The 27,079-nt window shown below is 47.6% G+C and overlaps 1 protein-coding gene across 1 annotated transcript; it reads right to left on the minus strand.

The window, feature by feature from the left end:
- Nucleotides 1-4,961: 4,961 nt before the first annotated feature.
- On the minus strand, nt 4,962-8,799 carry LOC119325804 (growth-regulating factor 4-like). Its single transcript, XM_037599530.1, has 4 exons — nt 8,389-8,799; nt 8,081-8,295; nt 7,186-7,591; nt 4,962-5,722 (listed from the first exon to the last, which is right to left on the minus strand). The coding sequence occupies exons 1-4, from the start codon at nt 8,490-8,492 to the stop codon at nt 5,227-5,229; spliced, it is 1,221 nt and encodes a 406-aa protein (XP_037455427.1). The 5' UTR covers nt 8,493-8,799; the 3' UTR covers nt 4,962-5,226.
- Nucleotides 8,800-27,079: the final 18,280 nt, after the last annotated feature.

The following is a 27,079-nucleotide window of genomic DNA, read 5'->3' on the forward strand; positions in this document are numbered from 1 at the left end:
AAAGTCCTGGCCCAAATGGATTCCCTACTGATTTCTACCAGGAATTCTGGGACCTGGTCAAATGGGATCTAAAAGCTCTGGTTGAAGGATTTGCCAAAGGAGAAATTAATATTGCCAGACTTAATTATGGCATTATAACCCTTGTCCCAAAAACCACTGAAGCTAAACAAATTCAAAATTTTAGACCTATTTGCTTGTTGAATGTTAGTATTAAGATCATCACTAATGTATTGATGAATAGGCTAGCTAGATGTGTATCTCCAGTAATATCTAAAACCCAGTCTGCCTTTACAGATACATAATGGAGGGAGTGGTTATTTTGCATGAAGCTCTAAATACTTTCCATAGGAGAAAAGAAGATGCCTTGATTTTTAAAGTGGACTTTGAGAAAGCATGTGATCAAATTAAATGGCCATTTGTGATACATATGTTAAATCTGAAAGGGTTCCCTGACAAATTGTGTGACTGGATGATGGAGACTATGAGAGGAGGGCATGTAGGTGTTAAGGTGAATGATGAAGTTGGCCCGTACTTTAAAACTTTTAAAGGGTTGAGACAGGGAGATGCAATGTCACCACTTTTGTGTGACCTAGCTGCAGATGCTCTAGCTATTTTTATGAGCAATGCTTTAGAACATGGGGTGGTTAAAGGGGTACTGGGAGAGGCAGGTAATAAAGGTGTCAATATGCAGATGACACCATCTTCCTAACAAAGAATGATGTGGAAAGTGTGAGAAATCTCAAATTTATTCTAGGAGCCTTTGAACAAATGTCAGGCCTCAAAATAAACTTCCACAAAAGTGAGTTAATGCTATTTGGGAAAGCCACAGAAAAACAACTATTATATTAGGAAAATTTAACCTATAAAATGGGGGAATTACCTAACAAATATCTAGGGATGTCTGTGTCAGATGTCAGAATTAGAAACATGCACTAGAATTGTGTAACTAACAAAATTGAAAAAAGGTGTAGTTGCTGGGAGGGGAAGCTGTTAGGCTCTATTGCTGGTAGAGTGACTTTGGTGCAAGCGCGTTTAACAAACATCCCACTCTTTATGATGTCCTTTTATGTTGTCCCCAAGGGGATTATTAAAAAAACGGATTTTTTAGAGCCAGATTGGTCTGGCAAGAGGATGAAAATATCAAAAATACCATTTAGTAAAATGGAAAAAATGTTGCTTACCTAAAGATGTAGGGTGATTGGGAATTCTCAACTTGGAGGTAATGAATATTGCACTGTTAGCTAAATGGTTTTGGAAAATGAAACTGAAAAAGGCTTGTGGCAAAGTATAATTAGGAGAAAATATGGAGGGGGGGTTGCTTAGCTTTGATAGCAAAGAAACCTGGAGACTCCCAATTTTGGACAAGACTTATGAAGATCAAAGAAATATTCTACAGATTTGTTAAAAAGAAATTAGGGGATGGAGAAAATACCAGGTTCTGGGAAGATACCTGGGTTGATGACAAACCTTTAAAAGAAGCTTACTCTAGGATTTATGATATTTGCTTTGATCACAATATAACTGTGGCTGAGGCTATACAAAAAAGATGGCAGGGGTTTAAATTTAGAAGAACTCTACATGGGGAAACCCTAGAGGTGTGGAATAGTCTAAAGAGCAGATGTGAGGAGGTGAACATGCAAGGGGAGAGATAAAATTATCTAGACCCTTATTGCAGATGACAAATTTTTTGTTGGATCCTTATACAGAAGATTGATTACATCTGGCCTAAGGTTTCCACAAAAATGTCTGTGGAAGATCAAAGTTCCTGCAAAAATTAAAGTTTTCATGTGGCTAGTTAACAGGAAGAGTATACTAACCAGAGATATATTGCTAAAAAAGGATGGAAAGGAGGAAAAATGTGTGTGTTTTGTGGAAAAGATGAATCAATTGATCATCTCTTTTTCAATTGTTCAGTAGCATCTCTGCTATGGGGTTTGGTCAAGTGTGTTGTGGGGCTTAGAACCACCCCTCTTACTGTCAGAGACTGTTTGGGAGGGTGGATCAGCAGGTTTAGTAAGTATGACAGAAAACTAGTCATGGTGGGGGTACTTGCCCTGTTTTGGGCCATTTGGAAAAGTAGAAATGGGATTATTTTTGAAAATAAAAGGATAAATGATCCTTTCTCTATAATCAAACTAATGAGCCACTGGTTGGTTGATTGGTCTATCTTGTAGACAAAGGAGCCGCAAAAAAAGGTGCTGGAGCTGGGAGCAAGACTGTTAGAGCGAGTAGCAAGTGAAGTGTATACATCATCGCATGGGTGGAGAATCAATGTAGCGAGACTGGAGGGGAAGAAAGACTCTGCCACCTGCTGAAGCTGTTGATCCTAAGTGTTGTTGCGGTGCTCTAGTGGTTTTATGGTCTTTTGGTGTTCTTTTGAAATATGTAATCCCCTGATGTTTGGGCTGCAGACTGGAGACTTGCGTGTAGTTTGTTCTGATGTGTGTCGATCGTTCTAGTAGTTTATCGTTTCTAGTAATCTATTCTAGGGCGAATACTTTGGCTACTGCTGGTTTTCAGTAATGAAAATCGGAAGGGGAAGCCCTTCTTTGATAAAAAAATGGCCATTCATACACACACCTATCTACTGATCCCTCTCTCTCATAATATAAAAACGTTTTTGACACTACTATCTACCAATACATATATAATGAAGTAACATACCGCATGTATGAAATGCATTGACGCGTTTGAGTTGCCCTCACGAAATGACTCTCGTGCCATTCATACATACACACATCTACAGAGTCTTCTATCACTAGTATAGTAGTATTATGGGGTGTTTGTTTCCAGGGACTTTTTGGTGTAGGGACTAGAAAAAGTCCCTCTTAGAGACTTTTTAACCAAACAAGAGGGACTACTAGGGACTAAAAGTTGCTTTTTGGGACTAAATGAAGGAGAATCTTTTTTGGGACTTTTTCAACAATGCCCCTCCCTGCATCCATTGCCCCGCCGCCCCATGGTGTTGTTTGGTTGTTATTTTTCTGTATACTAGGGGTAACATAGTCATTTAATAACCTCTAGGAAGAGACTGAAGACTTTTTAGTCCATGAAAACAAACAGGGAAAGACTTTTTAAGGACTAGGGACTTTTTAGTTGGCACTAGAAAAAGTGCTAAAACTTATGAACCAAACAAAGCCTTAGTACTGCCATTAAATAAATATATACATACTGAAAACTCATCACAAGGCGCCAAGGCGGACACACGTACTGACGTAGACGCGCGCACCCCCCACGCGCGCTGGAGGGTACACAGACCCACTTCATCCGCTGCGAGCGTAGTATAGTACAGAGCACAGACTACACAACAAGCCAATACGATTGCAAAAAGTATGGAGTCACAGGCAGCTCACGCACAAGAGCCGAGTCACAACCCGTGAGATCATTGCAGAATCAGTAGTACCTCGCTTGTCCTGTACCGCAGCGCCGATGTCGACGACAGGATCGTACATACCGCATACCCCCAAGTGCACGCGGCCTCCTTTTCGCCCCTCCTGCCGCGCTGCATCCGTCGCAAGGGGAGCGAGCAAGCGTCCATACACGAGCGAGTGACCACTGCCCGCCCCATTTGAATCGATCGGGACGAGGCAGGCAGCGACACCTTGTCGTTGTATAGGTATAGCTGGATACCACTGTGTTCTATCCCCTCGCGTTGAACCAGATCCAACTTCTTGCGCGAGAAATGGCATGTACTGCACCACGGATCGGATGCACGATCCGTTTTCGGGGCCCGAACGTACGTGGTTTTATAGTCAGCTAACACCCCAAAGAAAATGTAGACATGACAGGGCGGGAGCCTAACTCGGGACCAGCCCCGGTATCCGGTCCGTGCGCGTGAAACCAAAAGGTCCCCATTTCTACAAACAATAACCACTAACGAAAATGGATGTACATACATCCGGTCCATGTTCGCTCTCTTTTGACAGTTCTTCACTCCCTCTGTTAACCTGCCGCAAGATGCGAAACCACTGGAGTCACGTGCAGTGCAGCGCGCCGAGTTGCCGACGTTCTCATGTCGCATACACAGCACTGCCACAGACATGCAGATGCAACGCGACCCGGCCGACGGCACGCACGAACGGCAACGTCCAAAAAAAGACCCCAGGCGGATCGATCCGCACCGCGGGTGAGACAGTGCCGAGCAGCAAAAGGGACGGCACGAGGTCGTCCACCTCCTTGCACGCACCGGCACCGCACCCGGGTGGCGGTGGGGCATCCGGCAACGCTTAGCTCGCACGACACATGCCGCCGTCGCCGCAGCAGCAGCAGCACGGGAAGGGAGGCATGGAGGAGAGACCGAGAGACACATGGTGGTGGCGGTGGCTCCTCGGGTGGCCCCGCGCACAGCCTGTTGTTCGTCCACCAAGTTTGGAAGCTCGGCACAGTGCAGATCCAGCCTAGCCGGCCGGTGGTTGCGCTACAACCACGACTGCTGCTGCGATTATTGCTCCCTTTCCTAAACCCCAAGCTTTCGTCCACCCGTAACCCTCAGCTCGCAATGCATGCATAGTACTCGTACCACCCATGTCCCCGTCCGCCTCAGCACCCGCGAGGCAATCAACCATCAAGGACGTGAAGCGCAGGGGTGTGGAGCCCCTAGCATGTTAAAAGGGCGAGGGTGGCGTGGGGAACGGGGGTAACCAACGAACAGACATCGCTTGTCACGGCACGGGTAGGCTCCAGGTGACAACGCAACGGATCTTGTTCCTGCCGCCTGATCGTGTCCGGGAAAAGGGCGCCAGGCCGCGCCCCACTACATCAGCCGACCTGTGTAGACTGTGCTACCAGTACAGCTTAGTTGCCACATCTTCTTTGCGTCTGCAAGCAAGCAAAGCCTTCCGATCTCATGATGAAGCTTTCATACCAAGCATCGCGTTAGTCAGTTAGCGGCGATTTCAGCACAGATCAGAGTTAATTAAACACACATGATGCGATTATGAAGCCTTCGACTCGCTGCTGTTGATACAAATCCGACACGACAAATACTGGTAAATTACAGAATCATATATAGGGTCGAGGTGCAGCTAGTGCTACTGCTGCACGCACCGTGGACGGGCGCGAGGGGCCAGAAGAAGGAACCCACACCACGCCAGCAGATCAATCCACACACCATTCAGTTTAAGTCACCTGCGGCTGCAGAGACCGGGGCGGCGTTCTTCAGCCCAGTGTAGTGTCTGTCATCTTATGGAGAACAGGGACGACGACGACGGAACTGACGCTGCCGGCCTAGTACATTTCGCCGGCGAACAGCATACCGTTGGGCGACTGGGAGCTGGCGGCCGAGAAGTCGGAGGACGTCATGGGTATCGAGATCGACAGCTGGGTGGCCGAGAAGGAGGCGAGGCTGGAGTTGTCGTCGGTCAGGTCCGACCACGAGTCCCTCGTCTTGGGCCACTCGTCGAAGAACGGCCGCAGCGTCTGGTTCTCCTGCTTCGCGGAGTCCATGGCGCCGCCGCCGCCGAAGTCGCCGCACCCCGGGAAGGAGAGGGGCTGCTGCTGCTGCTGCCGTTCGGACTTGACGGCACTGTTGCTGCTGCTGCTGTTGTTGTTCTGACCCAGGTCACTAGTTGCTCCAAGCTGAGGAGCGTAGCTTGAGAGCGGGAATGTGGTCGTTTGAGACGATGGCGGCAGGCGCCATGGGTTCTCCACGGAGGTATTCATGGCTTCTGTCATGAGCTGACTGTGCTCGTCTGCCAAAGATCTTATTCCATATGCGGTATACCTGAATATCATGTCAAAGACCGAGAGTTAATCGGTGAATTCGCATATATGAAGTACAAACATGCAACAAGCATTAGAAAAGAGTCTTTCCACGAGTTATTCCTACTGAATAGTGCAATACTTGTTTATGACAAAGCCCAGTGCGCAGTTGCTAGGAGATGAAAGGACGAAATCTTTGGCATAGTTGTACAGAGCTAGTGCTCCAAAATTTGCAAGGTTTTGAGTCATCTCTAGTCAATATGTTACGGTCGTAACGAAATGAAGAATTATTGCAAAGTTACTCATGCACGGTACAATATGTACTTAACGATAAATCACGACGGAGTAAATCCTAATCTTGATACATCCTCCTACTTTCATCATTAAATTGCGACCGAGTAAATCCTAAGCTTTCAGTTAAAAACCGACACACTTTCATCATTAAATTATCAGAAATCCTGTTCATCCGTGCTACTTTTACAAAGTTTACATACTCCTACTGTGAGAGAGGAGAGGCAATAACTACCTAGAGCAAATCATGCAAGATTTACGCGTAAGAATAGCACTGCTCGAAATTATCAAGGAACCAAGCATACCTAGAGTACAAATATAACAGTTGGTGACAGAGGAAAGCAAAACAATCGCAACAGAGGTGGCCTATTAATTTGAGATGCTAAACTGAACAAACACAACTAAGCAGGAAACAGTGTGGATTCCCCAATGTGAAGTAGCGGCAGAGGAGTGGAAGGTTTTTACACCAAGAAGTTCACCGAAGTTAAATCAAGCAGTTGTACAATTGCACTGATAGAAAGTTAGAAACACATAATTGGTACGGATGAAAATGGTGGGGCTTGCAGCACCACGCTGGCCTCTTCAGAGATAGTGGCGACCGGTATTCAGAGATAAAGCAGCTAAAATGGCCCAAATCATTGTCTGCAGGCCCTAACAGAAACAACAACTGGATGCTGTAGAAGAATAAAGAAGCGGAGTAAATGGCAAGGGACTCTGCGACGACAGACCACAAATATGTTGTGCATCATCTATTTTCATCTTTATCATGGACAGTGTACGTGTTTGAAACTTAGCCTGCGCCAAAGCCAAGCGAACACCCTGCACCGCAGTTCCACCTGAGCAGAGATCTATCATAGGGGCCGACTGTCCCCGGGTTCCCAATCTGAAAATCTGAAAATCTGATCCCGGAAAGCAAGCAGAAGCAGAGATCTAAAGGCTAAACGCAGCAGAAAATGTGTTGCAGCGCAGAGAGTAAAAAAGTTTCGGCGATAGATCATATTACAATGCATATGGCGCCATTTGCAGCAGAGCAGCACTGTGCATAGGAACAAAATGGGACGCAGAAATTAGAGGACCAAAGGTATCTATCTAGCCATGGCTGTCTTCCAATCAGTTTGAGGCATGATGACACCGTTAAAAAAGACAAGGGCTACTGTATGGCATGGAGAGATGTCATGAGCAGTGCGTACTCACCTGAAATCTTTGCATGTTCCGGCGCCACCGAGAGCCGCGTAGGGTGAGGAGGCATTGTTGCCCATGTGCTGCTGAGGAGGCCCCAGCGCGGAGGAGAACGTGTTGGGCATGCCGTTGTTCCCCCCGCCTCCACCACCGTTGGTGCCGCCGATGGCGGGGTAGAGGGAGTGGTTGTGGAAGCCGGTGGCGAGGGGCGGCACGACGGAGGCGGCCGGCGGCTGGGAGTGCGAGACGAGCTGCGTTTCCACAGGCTTTCTTGAACGGTTGCGGCCGCGGTGCATGTGGCGCTCGCAATACTTGGAGTCGGAGGCGGCCTCCTTGGCGCACCGCCACTTCTTGCCGTCCGTGCGCCGGCACCGGCCGGGCTCCGGATCCACCTTCTTGCCCAGGTACGATCCATACCCGACTGCACAAAGCCAACAAACCCGATCAATCAGAAGCAAGGTGAACTTGAAATTATTCTTCAGTCCAAAAACAATGGCGAGCAGCTATAAGCTGTTCCATTAGTTAGATTTGCAGCATTAACCCAACGGAGAAAAACAAAAAGGTTCGGAGGAGGGACGCTGCTAACAAACAAGGAGCGTCTGTTTTGGGGGGGCACATGAGCACGCTGCTCAAGTCCTGTTTCGAATCGAACAGTAGCACCCCTACGAATCCATGGTGCCATGAAGATAGCACTGGTTGGGATTGCTAAAATAAGGTCACACTTTCTGGGAGCAAATCCGGCGGAACGCACGGCGTTTCTCGAACAGCGGATCCCGGATTAACAAAAGACCGAGGCGAGTTAACAAATGGATGCAAAGTACACCCCCACCTGATCGGATGAATAAACAAAGAACGCAATCGCAAGATTTGCGGCGATGATGAAGAAAGGGTGAGAGAGCGGGGGACGTACTGGCGAGGGGGTTGTGGTAGAAGCGGGCGGCGAGGGTCTCGATGCCGCGGCGGATGGGGAGCACGAGATCCGGCGGGACGGGCACGCCGGCCACCAGGTACTTGTATATCAGCGCCTGGTGCTCCAGCTCCTCGTACTGCGCCGCCGTGAAGGGCGCCGGCCTCGCCATCCACCTACCGGCCATCCGCGCCTCCTCCCCCATGCCGCCATTGCCGCTGCGCACAAGAACATCCATGGAACCACGTTACGCACAAGCAAGAAAGAAGAGGAGTGAGGAGCCAAGAACCGGGCGGTGGACGCATGCTTACGCGGAGAACGGGGAGGAGCGGCAGAAGGGGAGGAGGGAGGCGGTGGCGGCCGGGGAGGAGCGGCGGTCGCCTGCCGGGGAAAGAGAGGCATACGGCATCGCCATCTTTCTCTCTCGGCCGCTGTCTCCCTCTCGCGCACACAGCACACGACGCGCAAGCCAAGCCCCTGTGCTCGCTCGCTTGCTTCCCCACGGCGCTCCCACGGAAGCGTCTTTAATGGGGTTCCCTGCGGGCTGGCTGGCCTCGTTAATGTGCTTTGCTTGGCTTGTGCGCGCGCGCGCGCCCGCCTTTATTACCGGCTTTGTCTCTCTCACTCGCTCCGTGGCCGCGTCGCTGTCCACCTCGCTCGGAGGAGATGGTGGATGTGGACGAGGCCGACACGAGGAGGAGGAGGAGGCTGTGGATCCCAGCTAGTAGCGGGCGAGGAGGAGGAGTAGATGACAAGCGCCCTCCTCTTTCCCTGTCGCTCTAGCGTAGACGTACCAGGCTACGACGACGACGACGACGACTGGTATTTCTGCTGTCTCTCTCTTTTTCTCGTGGGGAGGAATGGACATGGATGCGATGCGATGCGGTCACTGTAGCGAGCGAGTGGCGACAACTATTGCATGGGAAGAGAGAGAGAGAGAGATTTGGGGTGCGTCTGTCTGTGTTGTGTTGCGGTTACCAATGCCGACTTTTAAAGTCCGTCCGTGAGAGGGTGCGGGGCAACCGTTTGCGCCACTTTTCCCTCGTCATTTTTTTACAACAGTACTATGTGCTTGCTTCTTGTGTCGTGGTGATAACGGAAGTACTGTGCATCTACTTCCCGGCACCCCAAACCTCTATGGAACGTCCGGCGAACGGCCCAATTACGGACTTAAAAATAAAAGACCGGACGGGCATCTAAAACACCCAAGCTGACCGGCATCCCTCATGCCTCGGCGCGTCCATTACGTAGAACCCGACAGGCCAACCCCCCACATAAATTGCATAAAATTCACTAAACCCTCCTCTCTCCCGCCTTCATCCACCTATTTTCGTGTCCAAGCCCTTGCCGTCCGCCACCCTTGCTCCCCATCCTCGCCGCCCGCAAGGATGGCCGCGGAGCAAGCGGGCATGGATGGCGTCCAACGAGTGATCTATCATGCTCGGATATTGATTTTAATTTGGCATGTCTGAATTATTGAACTATGATTTGCTTTGCATTGTCGTATTTTGTTTTCAAACATTTGAATTGGGATGATTTATATCGTATGATGGACGTGCATGGATACATGGATTCAAGAATCCGTATTTGAGATGTGTGAATGTGCGGCAACTCAAGGGAGGGCCGTCCGCGGAGGCACCCGCGGGCTTATAGAGCCCAGATTCGCTAAGTCCGGTTGTAGATGCTCTCACTCCTCCAAGCAATTTAAACCCGATTTTCTTGCCCATCTAGTGCGGATTTGTGGAGATGAAAATCTGCCACTGCTAGTCGGGGGTGATTTTAATATCATTCGGAGAAGAGAAGAAAAGAATAATGACAATTTCGATGGACGTTGGTCTATGATGTTTAACATGATTATCGAGAGCCTCAATTTGAGAGAAATTGAGCTCACCGGTAGACAGTTTACATGGGCCAACTCGTTACCTGTTCTGACTTATGAAAAGCTGGATAGGGTACTTGCTAGTGTGGAGTGGGAACAAAAATATCCGTTGGTGTCGGTCCATGCAATGCATAGAGGGATCTCAGATCATACACCACTCTTTTTAGATTCGGGTGAGGCTACCCATGTTGCAAACAAAAACATCTTCTCTTTCGAGTAAAGCTGGTTTGAGCGAGAAGGATTTATGGAGATGATTGCATGCGAATGGGCTAAGCCAATTACAGGAAGGACACATGTCGAGAGATGGCAGAATAAGATTAGAAACCTCCGACAATTTCTGAGAGGATGGGCCAGGAATGAGACTGGGATTTATAAGCAGAAAAAAGAACGTCTAACTCAACTCATTGAGACACTAGATGTAAAGGCTGAAACCACACTTCTTTCTGTTAATGAGCATCGAACCAAGTCTGAGGCTGAGCAAGGCCAACATGCTCTCTTGAGAGAGGAGGAACTCAAGTGGGCGTTGCGTGCGAAAACGCTTAAGGTTGTCCAAGGGGACGACAACACACAGTTTTTCCATATGGTTGCAAATGGTAAACATAGGAAGAAGAAGATCATACAGCTTGAACAGGACGAGGGAACAATAGTGGGGCATGAGAATCTGAAAGCATATATTTCCAACTATTATAAAGGCCTTTTTGGACCTCCGAATACTTCGACGGTGTCTCTTGATGAGTCTGTGATTGATGATATACCTCAATTACAGGCAGCGGAGAACGATGTTCTCTCTGCACCGTTTACTGAAAAAGAAGTTCATCTGGCCATTACTCAGATGAAGCCGAATAAAGCACCGGGACCAGATGGGTTTCTAGCTGAATTCTATAAGAAATGTTGGCATATATCATTAAAGATGATCTTATGCCTATGTTTCACGATTTTTTCGATGGCCATTTGGAGTTGTTTCACCTCAACTTTGGTACGATAATGTTATTACCAAAGAAGAATGAGGCGGTCCGGATAGAACAATTCCGACCCATCTGCCTGCTGAATGTGAGTTTTAAAATCTTCACAAAGGTAGGAACCAATAGATTGACACAAATTGCTCACTCAGTGGTTCAGCCTAGTCAGACAACTTTCATGCCTGGAAGACACATACTCGAAGGAGTGGTTGTCCTACATGAAATGCTTCATGAGATTCACTCGAAGAAACTAGATGGGGTTATCTTAAAAGTGGATTTTGAGAAGGCTTATGATAAAGTCAAATGGCCTTTTCTTCAGCAGGCAATGCGTATGAAGGGTTTTAGTGAAAGATGGAGGCACCAGATGGATATTCAAGTCCAGAAAGGTAGTGTCGGAATTAAGGTGAACGATGATATCGGTCACTACTTCCAGACACATAAGGGGTTGCAACAAGGGGATTCCATGTCACCTCTTCTGTTCAATATTGTGGCAGATATATTGGCCGTCATTATTGGTAGGGCCAAGCATCACGGCCATGTAGAGGGTCTAGTTCCTCATCCGGTTGATGGGGGGGTGTCCATTCTACAATATGATGATGACACTATTATTTTCATGGAACATGACATGGCTAAAGCACGTAACATGAAACTTATCTTATGTTTATTCGAACAATTGTCTGGATTAAAAATCAATTTTCATAAGAGCGAGGTGTTCTGTTTTGGGAAAGCCAAAGACGAGGAACATACTTACAGACAATTGTTTGGATGCGAATTAGGTACTTTACCATTCAGTTACTTGGGTATTCCGATTCATCACCGTAAACTATCCAATAAGGAATGTAAGTGTATTGAAGAACGAATTGAAAAAAAACTCAGCTGCTGGAAGGGCAAGTTGATGTTATATGGAGGTCGACTAGTTTTGATTAAATCAGTATTGACTAGCATGCCAATGTTTTTACTTTCGTTCTTCGAAATTCCAAAAGAAGTCTGAAAGCGACTTGATTTCTTTAGATCTCGTTTCTTTTGGCAGTCTGATGAGGCCAAGAGGAAATACCGTCTCGCCAGATGGGATATCCTTTGTCGACCTAAAGACCAAGGGGGCCTCGGTATTGAGAACTTGGAAATTAAGAATAAATGCCTTATGAGCAAATGGTTGTACATGTTAGAGACAGAGTCGAAGGGCATGTGGGCTCAAATCCTGCGCAATAAATATTTGCACTCGAAAACGCTAGCCCAGGTAACCATCAGACCAACTGATTCACCGTTCTGGAAGGAACTTATGAGAACAAAGGATATGTGCTTTCGTAGGGGTCAAATTCTTGATTGGCAACGGGATGTCAACAAGATTTTGCGAGGATACGTGGCTAGGAGAGACACCTCTGGCCTTACAATATCCTACCCTTTACAATATTGTGCAACGTAAGGAAAATTACGTAGGTACCGTCCTTCAAACTATTCCCTTGAACATCCAGTTCAGACGTACGTTAGTGGGTGAGAGATGGACAGCCTGGATGCACTTGGTTCGGAGATTGATTGAAGTTCGACTCTCCGACGTGCCGGACTCCACACATTGGAAGTTAACTAAAAATGGGATATTTACGGTGAAATCTTTTTATACGGATCTGATTAATTCCGGCCCCATCCCAAGGTCAATTCATATATGGAAGGTTAAGGTTCCTTTGCGGATTAAAATTTTCATGTGGTTTGTCCACAAGCAAGTAATACTCACAAAGGACAACTTACTTAAGAGGCGATGGATAGGTAACTCGCGGTGTTGTTGTTGTACTAAGGATGAGACAATACAACATTTATTTATCGAATGCCCACTTGCCAAGTTACTTTGGAGGACGATTCATATAGCTTTTAATATCAATCCTCCAGTAGATATTGCGTCTTTGTTTGGTAAGTGGTTAGCTGGGGTTGAACAGATCACGGCAGCTCGTATTCGGATTGGAATATGTGCGCTATTATGGGCTATATGGAACTGCAGAAATGATATGATTTTTAACAGACTACACAACTTAACTTTTTTGCAGGTTATCTTCAGAGCCACAGCTTAGATCCGTACGTGGTCCTTACTCACTTCTACGGACTCCAGAGAGCCTTTGGTTACTGGGTGCAACCAATGGAAGATGGTGGCTCGGGTTATATTCAACCGGTTCGGATGGCGTTCGCATAACAGGATAGGAGTCTAGAGAGCTTGTCCTTATTATCAACGTACCGGTTGTCTTTGTCCGCTTCTATTTTTCAGTTCTATGTGCTTTGAGTTTTGCTTCGTTTGCGAGCTGTAAGACCTTTGTGTTGATACTTTCTAAATATTTAACAAAAGGGCCGCATGCATCATCATGATGCAGAGGCCGGGGATATACCTCCATTTCCAAAAAAAAAACCTCGTCCTCATGACGTATGCCGAAACAGAGGCCATTTGCGCCTTCATGACCAGACGCGAATCAGGAAAGGAGGCACGACGTGCCAAGACGCGTGTGCGGGCGTTTGGCGACCGAAATTTGGTACTTGTGGTTGTACATGCTCTAGTTTTCCTTCTTTTGTACCCCCACAATGTTTTCAAAGATGGAAATGCGTATTCAGGGGCGCCTCATAGATGGCATCTTGCACCGGGCCGGGCACTATCGGTCGTCTAGCTCGGCGGTGAGTCCTGCCTCCCACGCATCGGCATGGCCAAGCCGCAAGTAATGGGCGCCTCATCAATGGGCGAAAAGACCAGCCGGACAAGTGACGCCCTGCTCTCAAGTCTCTATGTAGGCAGCAGCAGCAGTAAATGCCACAGCTTGCACAGAAGCGGCGCAGTAAAGTGTCAAGTCGGTCAAAGCGCCCCCTGTTGCTCCGGCCTCTATCTACCTTCTGGCAGGCAGTTCGATTTGATTTTCCTCTTGGGTGGCCAGGCCAGGTCATGCGATGGACACACGCGGCTCAGGCGCGCGTTAATATATCCTTCGGACACGGGCAGGTCTGGTACTACTACTCCAATCCAATTGTTTTATCGCTGGTCAGGGACGTGACGCTGGCTGAGCTGAACCGACTGCGTGCATGCGGTGGCCGGCCGGCCCGGTACGTAGCTGCTGCGGCGCGCGCGTCCGCTCTTGTCCGAATCCTCTTCGAAGCTGGCGTGAGGACTGTGCCGTACCACTGTACGCGCGCGAGCCCCCCACTAGTCTAGTCGACCGAGGCTGCCACGGCACGGCAGCGCTTAATTAACTGCTATTTTTCTCTCGAAACCATACGGTCGCAGAACACGAAGCTGGAAGCAACCTTTACGCCCATGCAGTGCTTGCCCCAGAGGATGAGGCTCCTCTGACGTACTGCAGCGCGCAGTTAGGCCACTGACATGTGGGCCTGAAAGCAAGTTGGCCCACCTGTCAATGACCCAACTGCACCCTGCAGTACCGTCAGGGGAGCCGAGTCCTGCCCCAGAGCGAGGAAGACGTCAGCGGAGACGAAGCACGGGACCAGATATTTTGAAATGGAAAACTGGCCGGGATTTGGGAGGTGAATTTTTGTTCGGGTTACCGAGAGCTCGCCAGTCGCTGGTGTCAGCTTTAGCCAGCGTGTTTGGGTTATTAGGAAGAGTAAAAGACAGCAGCGCCCGTGCATGGGCGCCGGCCGGCTGCGTGCGAGCACTCGCCGGCGTGGTGCATCTTTGGAGCCAACTGAGGAAAGGAAATGACGGACAGACGTAAGTGAAAGGAAGGAAAAGGTTCCAGTACGAGCGAATCTCACGGACAGCAGCTAGTACTGCTGGTACAGTACTACACCACTCTACGGCGAACGGCGCAATGGCGACGCGAGAGCCGAGGAGTAAATGATTGACGTAGGGGGCCGGCACGAGCGGCCGCTCGCCCTGATCCCCGCCGCTACCATGCACGCATGCATGGCGCTCGCATGGCATCGCATCGCATCTCCGTGGCCGCGGCCGCGGCCGCACGCGTCTACATCGGTCGTTCGCTGGCTGGCTTTTGTGCGTGTGTGTGACGGGTGAGCTTTCCAGGACGGGGCGTTGCACGTGACGGGGCGGGAGGGGGCATGCTTCCCCATATTAGCCCAGCTACGCCTAGGGGGAGCAGAGGCAGAGCATAGGAGATGAGAGGAGAATAGCTTTAGCGGGGTGTGCATGCTAGCTAGCCTGGCCGGCTAGGATGCCATTGTCATGTCACACCCACTGGCACCCCTTTCCGCCCATCGCGACGCGGTGGGAGTAGAGTACTCTATTTCTTTCTTCAGGGGGGAGAGAGAGAGAGTGGGTGACAGCTGAGCTGGTAATCTAGCTTTGATTTCCTTGGGGACGTGACGGAAGGGGACCCGCATTGATGCATTGCGTACGCTAACGTAAACTGTAACTGTTGCGAGTGCTAGGATGGCCAAGGATACGAAAGGATATGTGCTGTAGGTAGGGGGCCTACGTAGGCGACCAAATTATGCATGTGACTGCAATTTACTCCTTCGAGCGCTCCGGTTGACTGCCGGGAAAGCGTGGTCAAGCGAGAAAAGTGACAGCTAGGGCAGATCAAAAGGGGGGAAAAGCGTTGAAGTGGCAATTCTAACTAACTCCGGACACGAGCCAGACCACACGCATGTGATCGTATCTACTGCCCGTTGAGACTGGCAATCAGGCAAGTGGTCGAAAGGGGATTCGAGTGTCTTTTTCCCGCAAGCTCGGTATCAGTACCAGCAAAAGCATACGGAGCTTCAAGGGGAGAAGAGTGGGTAGCGTTCTACATTACCCGGCGGTAGGCAAGGATATATACATTCGTAATTTTACTTAATAATGTTTGAATACACAAAATAACAATATTATAATTAGATTGAAGGGTTTCGCCGGTGAAAGCAAGTCTGATGCGATGGTCGTTCCTTCCTATATTTGCGATTTAAGATGGGCACCGTCGAGGTTATGATCCTGACAATGAGTACAAGGGGTACGGATAAGGAATAGAGACTAGCTACGGCGCAGGTGTAACACTCGGTGTTTAACGAGTTCGGGCTCCTCTCGGCGGAGGTAACAACCCTACGTCTCGTGCCCAGAGACTTGCTTTGATTTGATGAGTATGGTTACAGAGATTGAACGTTTTTTGGCTACGGAGAGAGGTGCGACTTATATAGAGTGCGTTGCAGCCTCATGTCTCCCACGTTGCCGAGGCATTAAATGTCATTGAGTGAGTCAGATACTAATGTAATGAGTCTCCACTACAACAGTTGCAGGTAACGGTAGATATAACTCTATTTAGTGGATGACTTATGATTCCTCGACCGTTGCGGCTCCCACGACGTCCTGTTGTCTTTTATGTCCGAGTGGTGGTCCAGCAGCCGAGTGACGTGTGATTATCCGAGTGCCGCAGAGCCGTCCGAGTGAACTTCCGGATATATGCATCCGAATGTTGACATGGTCCAGGAACCTCCCTATGATGGTGATGGCCCCCATGTGGGTCTCAAATGGTGGGTCCTTGACCCTACCTATAATAGGTGAACACATTATTAGCCCCTGAATCGGTCGAGATTTCGTAGGACAAACAAACCGATCTTTCTGTTGAGTCCGAGTGCTGCGGGGCCTAGGGTACGTACTTTCGCTAGTGCAACCTCTCAACAATGCTAACATAGTTGGATCATATGATTACCCCTCAAAGTGCAATAAAGTATCACTCCCGAGTTCCTATTAGCGGAGAACAAAAGATAGGGATTGTTTATAGGTCACGAAACCACCTCAAAGCTATTCTTTCCGTTCGATCTATTCAAGAGTTCGTACTAAAATAACACAAAACTATTTTTTTCGTTCGATCTATCCTAGAGTTCGTACTAGAATAACACCAAAGCAAATTCATATTCATAATACTTAATCCACACAAAGAACTATAAAGAGACCCCAAAGTTTCCGTCGGAGAAAAACGTGCATCACCGCGGGAATCCGCGAGTTGAATGCCATAACACATATCAAGTGAATCAATAAGATACCTCATTGTCACCTCAAGTATTCATATTGCAAGACATATATCATGTGTTCTCATCTCTGAATATTCAATCTGACAAGACAAAACTTTGAAGGGTAAGATTCAATTCATCATAATAAGAGTATAGAGGAGAAACATCATATGATCCGACTATATTAACAAAGCCCATGATATAGATCACGAGAGAGAGAGAGATCAAACACATAACTACCGGTACAAACCCTCAACCCCGAGGGTGGACTACTCCCTCCTCATCATGGTGGCCGCCGGGATGATGAAGATGGCCACCGAAGATGATTCCCCCCTTCGGCAGGGTGCCGGAACAGGGTCTAGATTGGATCTCATGGATACAGAGACCTTGCGGTGGCAAAACTTCTGATCTAGGTTATGTTGGGGAACGTTGCAGAAAATTAAAAATTTTCCTACGGTTTCACCAAGATTCATCTATGAGTTCATCTAAGCAACGAGTCATGGGAGAGAGATTGCATCTACATACCACTTGTAGATCGCGTGCGGAAGCGTTCAAGAGAACGGTGATGATGGAGTCGTACTCGCCGTGATCCAAATCACCGATGACCAAGTGCCGAACGGACAGCACCTCCGTGTTCAACACACGTACGGAGCGGATGACGTCTCCTCCTTCTTGATCCAGCAAGGGGAGAGGAGAGGTTGATGATGATCCAGCAGCACAACGGCGTGGTGGTGGATGCAGCAGAACTCCGGCAGGGCTTCGCCAAGCTGCTGCGGGAGGAGGACGAGGTGTAGCAGGGGGAGGAAGGCGCCAAGACACAGGGTGCGGCTGCCCTCCCCCTTGCCCTCCTTTATATAGGCCCCCCAGGGGGGGGGCGCCGGCCCTGGGAGATCCAATCTCCCAAGGGGGCGGCGGCCAGGAGGGGTGGAGTGCCCCCCAAGGCTAGTGGGGCGCGCCCCCCATCTAGGGTTTCCAACCCTAGGCGCCGGGGGGGGGCAGGGGGGGCGCACCAGCCCACTAGCGGCTGGTTCCCCTCCCACTTCAGCCCACAGGGCCCTTCGGGATAGGTGGCCCCACCCGGTGGACCCCCGGGACCCTTCCGGTGGTCCCGGTACAATACCGGATGACCCCGAAACTTTCCCGATGGCCGAAACAACACTTCCTATATATAATTCTTTACCTCCGGACCATTTCGGAACTCCTCGTGACGTCCGGGATCTCATTCGGGACTCCGAACAACATTTGTTTTGCTGCATACTCATATTCATACAACCCTAGCGTCACCGAACCTTAAGTGTGTAGACCCTATGGGTTCGAGAGACATGCAGACATGACCGAGACGGCTCTCCGGTCAATAACCAACAGCGGGATCTGGATACCCATGTTGGCTCCCACATACTCCTCGATGATCTCATCGGATGAACCACGATGTCGAGGATTCAAGCAACCCCGTATACTATTCCCTTTGTCAAACGGTATGTTACTTGCCCGAGATTCGATCGTCGGTATCCCAATACCTCGTTCAATCTCGTTACCGACAAGTCACTTTACTCGTACCGTAATGCATGATCCCGTGACCAGACACTTGGTCACTTTGAGCTCATTATGATGATGCACTACCGAGTGGGCCCAGTGATACCTCTCCGTTATACGGAGTGACAAATCCCAGTCTCGATCCGTGTCAACCCAACAGACACTTTCGGAGATACCTGTAGTGTACCTTTATAGTCACCCAGTTACGTTGTGACGTTTGGTACACCCAAAGCACTCCTACGGTATTCGGGAGTTACACGATCTCATGGTCTAAGGAAGAGATACTTGACATTGGAAAAGCTCTAGCAAAACGAATTACACGATCTTGTGCTATGCTTAGGATTGGGTCTTTATCCATCACATCATTCTCCTAATGATGTGATCCCGTTGTCAACGACATCTAATGTCCATAGTCAGGAAACCATGACTATCTGTTGACCAACGAGCTAGTCAACTAGAGGCTTACTAGGGACGTATTGTGGTCTATGTATTCACACGTGTATTACGATTTCCGGATAATACAATTATAGCATGAATAAAAGACAACTATCATGAACAAAGAAATATAATAATAATCCTTTTATTATTGCCTCTAGGGCATATTTCCAATAGTCTCCCACTTGCACTAGAGTCAATAATCTAGTTACATTGTGATGAATCGAACACCCATAGAGTTCTGGTGTTGATCATGTTTTGCTCGTGGAAGAGGTTTAGTCAACGGATCTGCGACATTCAGATCCTTATGTACTTTGCAAATATCTATGTCTCCATCTTGAACATTTTCACCGATGGAGTTGAAACGACGCTTGATGTGCCTGGTCTTCTTGTGAAATCTGGGCTCCTTGGCAAGGGCAATAGCTCCAGTGTTGTCACAGAAGAGTTTGATCGGCCCCGACGCATTGGGTATGACTCCTAGGTTGGTGATGAACTCCTTCACCCAAATTGCTTCATGCGCTGCCTCCGAGGCTGCCATGTATTCCGCTTCACATGTAGATCCCGCCACGACGCTCTGCTTGCAGCTGCACCAGCTTACTGCCCCACCATTCAACATATACACGTATCCGGTTTGTGACTTAGAGTCATCCAAATCTGTGTCGAAGCTAGCGTCGATGTAACCCTTTACGACGAGCTCTTCGTCACCTCCATAAACGAGAAACATGTCCTTTGTCCTTTTCAGGTACTTCAGGATATTCTTGACCGCTGTCCAGTGTTCCTTGTCGGGATTACTTTGGTACCTTCCTACCAAACTTACGGCAAGGTTTACATCAGGTCTAGTACACAGCATGGCATACATAATAGATCCTATGGCTTAGGCATAGGGGATGACGCTCATTTCTTCTTTATCTTTTGCCGTGGTTGGGCATTGAGCCGAGCTCAATCTCACACCTTGCAGTACAGGCAAGAACCCTTTCTTGGACTGATCCATTTTGAACTTCTTCAAAATCTTATCAAGGTATGTGCTTTGTGAAAGACCTATGAGGCGTCTCGATCTATCCCTATTGATCTTGATGCCTAATATGTACGCAGCTTCTCCAATGTCCTTCATTGAAAAACACTTATTCAAGTAGGCCTTAATGCTGTCCAAGAATTCTATATCATTTCCCATCAAAAGTATGTCATCTACATATAATATGAGAAATGCTACAGAGCTCCCACTCACTTTCTTGTAAATGCAGGCTTCTCCATAAGTCTGCATAAACCCAAACGCTTTGATCATTTCATCAAAGCGAATGTTCCAACTCCGAGATGCTTGCACCAGCCCATAAATGGATCGCTGGAGCTTGCATACTTTGTTAGCATTCTTAGGATCGACAAAACCTTCCGGCTTCATCATATACAGCTCTTCCTTAAGATAACCGTTAAGGAATGCCGTTTTGACGTCCATCTGCCATATCTCATAATCATAGTATGCGGCAATTGCTAACATGATTCGGACGGACTTAAGCTTCGCTACGGGAGAGAAAGTCTCATCGTAGTCAATCCCTTGAACTTGCCGATAACCCTTAGTGACAAGTCGAGCTTTATAGATGGTGACATTACCATCCGCATCCATCTTCTTCTTAAAGATCCATTTGTTTTCTATCGCTCGCCGATCATCGGGCAAGTCAGTCAAAGTCCATACTTTGTTTTCATACATGGATTATATCTCGGATTGCATGGCTTCTAGCCATTTGTTGGAATCTGGGCCCGCCATCGCTTCTTCATAGTTTGAAGGTTCACCGTTGTCTAACAACATGATTTCCAGGACAGGGTTGCCATACCACTCTGGTGTGGAACGTGTCCTCGTGGACCTACGAAGTTCAGTAGAAACTTGATCCGAAGTACCTTGATCATCATCATTAATTTCCTCTCCAGTCGGTGTAGGCACCACATGAACATTTTCCTGAGCTGCACTACTTTCCGGTTCAAGAGGTAGTACTTCATCGAGTTCTACTTTCCTCCCACTTACTCCTTTCGAGAGAAACTCTTTTTCCAGAAAGGATCCGTTCTTGGAAACAAAGATCTTGCCTTCGGATCTAAGGTAGAAGGTATACCCAATGGTTTCCTTAGGGTATCCTATGAAGACGCATTTTTCCGACTTGGGTTCGAGCTTTTCAGGTTGAAGTTTCTTGACATAAGCATCGCATCCCCAAACTTTTAGAAACGACATCTTAGGTTTCTTCCCAAACCATAATTCATACGGTGTCGTCTCAACGGATTTAGACGGTGCCCTATTTAAAGTGAATGTAGCTGTCTCTAAAGCGTATCCCCAAAATGATAGCGGTAAATCGGTAAAAGACATCATAGATCGCACCATATCCAATAGAGTGCGATTACGACATTCGGACACACCGTTACGCTGAGGTGTTCCAGGCGGCGTGAGTTGTGAAACGATTCCACATTTTCTTAAGTGTGTACCAAATTCGTGACTTAAATATTCTCCTCCACGATCCGATCGTAAGAATTTTATCTTTCGTTCATGTTGATTCTCTACTTCATTCTGAAATTCCTTGAACTTTTCAAAGGTCTCAGACTTGTGTTTCATCAAGTAGACATACCCATATCTACTTAAGTCATCAGTGAGAGTGAGAACATAACGATATCATCCGCGAACCTCAACGCTCATTGGACCACACACATCAGTATGTATGATTTCCAATAAGTTGGTTGCTCGCTCCATTGTTCCGGAGAACGGAGTCTTGGTCATTTTGCCCATGAGGCATGGTTCGCATGTGTCAAATGATTCATAATCGAGAGACTCTAAAAGTCCATCAACATGGAGCTTCTTCATGCGCTTGACACCAATGTGACCAAGGCGGCAGTGCCACAAGTATGTGGGACTATCGTTATCAACTTTACATCTTTTGGTATTCACACTATGAATATGTGTAACATTGCGTTCGAGATTCATTATGAATAAACCATTGACCATCGGAGCATGACCATAAAATATATCTCTCATATAAATAGAACAACCATTATTCTCTGATTTAAATGAGTAGCCATCTCGCATCAAACGAGATCCAGATACAATGTTCATGCTCAAACTTGGCACTAAATAACAATTATTGAGGTTTAAAACTAATCCCGTAGGTAAATGTAGAGGTAGCGTGCCGACGGCGATCACATCGACCTTGGAACCATTCCCGACGCGCATCGTCACCTCATCCTTCGCCAGTCTCCGCTTATTCCGCAGCTCCTGCTGTGAGTTACAAATATGAGCAACGACACCAGTATCAAATACCCAGGAGTTACTACGAGTACTGGTAAGGTACACATCAATTACATATATATCAAATATACCTTTAGTGTTGCCGACTTTCTTGTCCGCTAAGTATTTGGGGCAGTTCCGCTTCCAGTGACCCTTCCCTTTGCAATAAAAGCACTCAGTCTCAGGCTTGGGTCCATTCTTTGACTTCTTCCCGGCAACTGGCTTACCGGGCGCGGCAACATCTTTGCCGTCCTTCTTGAAGTTCTTCTTACCCTTGCCCTTCTTGAACTTAGTGGTCTTATTGACCATCAACACTTGATGTTCTTTCTTGATTTCAACCTCTGCTGACTTTAGCATTGAAAACACTTCAGGAACGGTCTTCACCATCCCCTGCATATTGTAGTTCAACACAAAGCTCTTGTAGCTCGGTGGGAGCGACTAAAGGATTCTGTCAATGACCGCCTCGCTCGGGAGGTTGATCTCCAGCTGGGACAGGCGGTTGTGCAACCCAGACATTTTGAGTATGTGCTCACTGACAGAACTATTTTCCTCCATCTTACAACTATAGAACTTGTCGGAGACTTCATATCTCTCGACCCGGGCATGAGCTTGAAAAACCATTTTCAGCTCCTCGAACATCTCATATGCTCTGTGTCGCTCAAAACGCTTTTGGAGCCCCAGTTCTAAGCTGTAAAGCATGGTGCACTGAACGAGGGAGTAATTATCAGCACGTGATTGCCAAGTGTTCATAACGTCTTGGTTCTTTGGAATGGGTGCTTCACCTAGCGGTGCATCTAGGACATAATCTTTCTTGGCTGCTATGAGGATGATCCTCAGGTTCCGGATCCAGTCCGAATAGTTGCTGCCATCATCTTTCAGTTTAGTTTTTTTAGGAACGCGTTGAAGTTCATGTTGACATGAGCGTTGGCCATTTGATCTACAAGACATATTTTTGCAAAGACTTTAGACTAAGTTCATGATAATTAAGTTCATCTAATCAAATTATTTAATGAACTCCCACTCAGATTGACATCCCTCTAGTCATCTAAGTGTTACACGATCCGAGTCGACTAGGCCGTGTCCGATCATCACGTGAGATGGACTAGTCATCATCGGTGAACATCTCCATGTTGATCGTATCTTCCATACGACTCATGTTCGACCTTTCGGTCTCTTGTATTCCGAGGCCATGTCTGTACATGCTAGGCTTGTCAAGTTAACCCTAAGTGTTTCTGCATGTGTAAAACTGTCTTACACCCGTTGTATGTGAACGTAAGGATCTATCACACCCGATCATCACGTGGTGCTTCGAAATGACGAACTTTAGCAACGGCGCACAGTTAGGGGGAACACTTTCTTGAAATTATTATAAGGGATCATCTTATTTACTACCATCGTTCTAAGTAAACAAGATGCATAAACATAATAAACATCACATGCAATTATATAAAGTAGTGACATGATATGGCCAATATCATATAGCTCCTTCGATCTCCATCTTTGGGGCTCCATGATCATCTTTGTCACCCGCATGACACCATGATCTCCATCATCATGATCTCCATCATCGTGTCTTCATGAAGTTGTCACGCCAACGACTACTTCTACTTCTATGGCTAACGTGTTTAGCAATAAAGTAAAGTAATTTACATGGCGTTCTTCAATGACACGCAGGTCATACAAAAATAAAGACAACTCCTATGGCTCCTGCCGGTTGTCATACTCATCGACATGCAAGTCGTGATTCCTATTACAAGAACATGATCTCATACATCACAATATGTCATTCATCATTCATCACAACTTCTGGCCATATCACATCACATGACAATTGCTGCAAAAACAAGTTAGACGTCCTCTAATTGTTGTTGCATCTTTTACGTGGCTGCAATTGGGTTCTAGCAAGAACGTTTTCTTACCTACGAATAACCACAACGTGATTTTTTGTCAACTTCTATTTACCCTTCACAAGGACCCTTTTCATCGAATCCGCTCCAACTAAAGTAGGAGAGACAGACACCCGCTAGCCACCTTATGTAACTAGTGCATGTCAGTCGGTGGAACCTGTCTCACGTAAGCGTACGTGTAAGGTCGGTCCGGGCCGCTTCATCCCACAATACTGCTGAAGCAAGAAAAGACTAGTAGTGGCAAGCAAGTTGACAAGATCTACGCCCACAACAAAATTGTGTTCTACTCGTGCAATAGAGAACTATGCATAGACCTAGCTCATGATGCCACTGTTGGGAAATGTTGCAGAAAATTAAAAATTTTCCTACGGTTTCACCAAGATCCATCTATGAGTTCATCTAAGCAACGAGTCATGGGAGAGAGATTGCATCTAGATACCACTTGTAGATCGCGTGTGGAAGCGTTCAAGAGAACGGTGATGATGGAGTCGTACTCGCCGTGATCCAAATCACCGATGACCAAGTGCCGAACGGACAACACCTCCGTGTTCAACACACGTACGGAGCGGATGACGTCTCCTCCTTCTTGATCCAGCAAGGGGGAAGGAGAGGTTGATGATGATCCAGCAGCACAACGGCGTGGTGGTGGATGCAGCAGAACTCCGGCAGGGCTTCGCCAAGCTGCTGCGGGAGGAGGACGAGGTGTAGCAGGGGGAGGGAGGCGCCAAGACACAGGGTGCGGCTGCCCTCCCCCTTGCCCTCCTTTATATAGGCCCCCCAGGGGGGCGCCGGCCCTGGGAGATCCAATCTCCCAAGGGGGCGGCAGCCAGGGGGGTGGAGTGCCCCCCAAGGCTAGTGGGGCGCGCCCCCCACCTAGGGTTTCCAACCCTAGGCGCAGGGGGGCCCAGGGGGGGCGCACCAGCCCACTAGCGGCTGGTTCCCCTCCCACTTCAGCCCATGGGGCCCTCCGGGATAGGTGGCCCCACCCGGTGGACCCCCGGGACCCTTCCGGTGGTCCCGGTACAATACCGGGTGACCCCGAAACATTCCCCATGGCCGAAACAGCACTTCCTATATATAATTCTTTACCTCCGGACCATTCCGGAACTCCTTGTGACGTCCGAGATCTCATCCGGGACTCCGAACAACATTCGGTTTGCTGCATACTCATATTCATACAACCCTAGCGTCACCGAACCTTAAGTGTGTAGACTCTACGGGTTCGAGAGACAGGCAGACATGACCGAGACGGCTCTCCGTCAATAACCAACAGCGGGATCCGGATACCCATGTTGGCTCCCACATACTCCTCGATGATCTCATCGGATGAACCACGATGTCGAGGATTCAAGCAACCCCGTATACTATTCCCTTTGTCAGACGGTATGTTACTTGCCCGAGATTCGATCGTCGGTATCCCAATACCTCGTTCAATCTCGTTACCGGCAAGTCACTTTACTCGTACCGTAATGCATGATCCCGTGACCAGACACTTGGTCACTTTGAGCTCATTATGATGATGCACTACCGAGTGGGCCCAGTGATACCTCTCCGTTATACGGAGTGACAAATCCCAGTCTCGATCCGTGTCAACCCAACAGACACTTTCGGAGATACCTGTAGTGTACCTTTATAGTCACCCAGTTACGTTGTGACGTTTGGTACACCCAAAGAACTCCTACGGTATCTGGGAGTTACACGATCTCATGGTCTAAGGAAGAGATACTTGACATTGGAAAAGCTCTAGCAAAACAAATTACACGATCTTGTGCTATGCTTAGGATTGGGTCTTTGTCCATCACATCATTCTCCTAATGATGTGATCCCGTTGTCAACGACATGTAATGTCCATAGTCAGGAAACCATGACTATCTGTTGACCAACGAGCTAGTTAACTAGAGGCTTACTAGGGATGTATTGTGGTCTATGTATTCACACATGTATTACGATTTCCGGATAATACAATTATAGCATGAATAAAAGACAACTATCATGAACAAAGAAATATAATAATAATCCTTTTATTATTGCCTCTAGGGCATATTTCCAACAGGTTAATCCCGAAGGGTTTTTGAATATTTGGGAATTTATAGTGAAAAGAGGGGGTGCGGGAGGCCACTGAGGTGGGCACAACCCACCTGGGCGCGCCAGCGAGCCCTGGCACGCCCTGGTGGGTTGTTGCCACCTCGGGGCACCCCCCAGGTGCAGCTCAGGCCCAAAGTGCATAAGTTTGATCAATGATAATTTCAATCACTTTTTCTAGCATCATAACAACAATTCTTTTTTATAAAACTTCTCATGTTATAGTAGCAACCAATTCACATGTTAAGGTTCAAACAATGAACTCTCTTGAAACTTAACAACCTATGTTCTCAGTCACCTAGCAATTGCAATTCAACTTATTCAACAGAGTCTAAGTAAGAGCTCCACATACTCTACCATCTTACAGTCTTCTATGATTGCTAACACTCACCACATACATATGAGCAAAACGTTTCAACCGGAAACATAGAAAGATAGGGGCTTATAATTTCGCCTCCCAACGTATTCACCTTTGGGTGATGTCAACAATAATAACTCATGCTACCCATATTCAACTGGACATATGTGCCTAGATCTTTCCTCACCACATGATGCTTGCCAAAGGAGAAAAATAAAAAGGAATAGAGAGAAAAACTTTGAATCTTTGCATAAAAGTAAATACATAAAAGTAAAGGATAGGCCCTTCGTAGAGGGAAGAAGAGGTTGCCGTGCGCTTATTTGTTTGTATGCTCAACCCCTCAGTGCAAAAGAACATCACGTTATATTGCCCCTTATGATAGCAACCTTTATTATGCAGTCTGTCGCTTTTATTCTGTGTCATCACAAGTTCGTACAACACTCAATTTTCCCTTACACTAAATGATCTAACACTTTTAGAAGCAATTTTCATTGCCTTATTGCACCAATGACAACTTACTTGAAGGATCTTGCTCAATCCATAGGTAGGTATGGTGGACTCTCAAAACAAGGTTTGGGTTTAAGGATTTTTGGATGCACAAGTAGTATCTCTACTTGGTGCGAAATTTTTGACTAGCAAAGATAGGGGGAAAGCACCACATGTTG

This window comes from Triticum dicoccoides, chromosome 6B, assembly GCF_002162155.2.
Source record: "Triticum dicoccoides isolate Atlit2015 ecotype Zavitan chromosome 6B, WEW_v2.0, whole genome shotgun sequence".
In the NCBI taxonomy this organism is placed as follows: Eukaryota; Viridiplantae; Streptophyta; class Magnoliopsida; order Poales; family Poaceae; genus Triticum; species Triticum dicoccoides.

Excerpts from the sequence above, each read along its gene's own strand:
- LOC119325804 (XM_037599530.1), bottom strand. The coding sequence starts at position 8,492 with ATGGCGATGCCGTATGCCTCTCTTTCCCCGGCAGGCGACCGCCGCTCC. Across the intron at positions 7,592-8,080 it reads CTACCACAACCCCCTCGCCA|TCGGGTATGGATCGTACCTG; the intron begins GTACGTCCCCCG and ends GGCTTTGTGCAG. Across the intron at positions 5,723-7,185 it reads GGAACATGCAAAGATTTCAG|GTATACCGCATATGGAATAA; the intron begins GTGAGTACGCAC and ends CATGATATTCAG.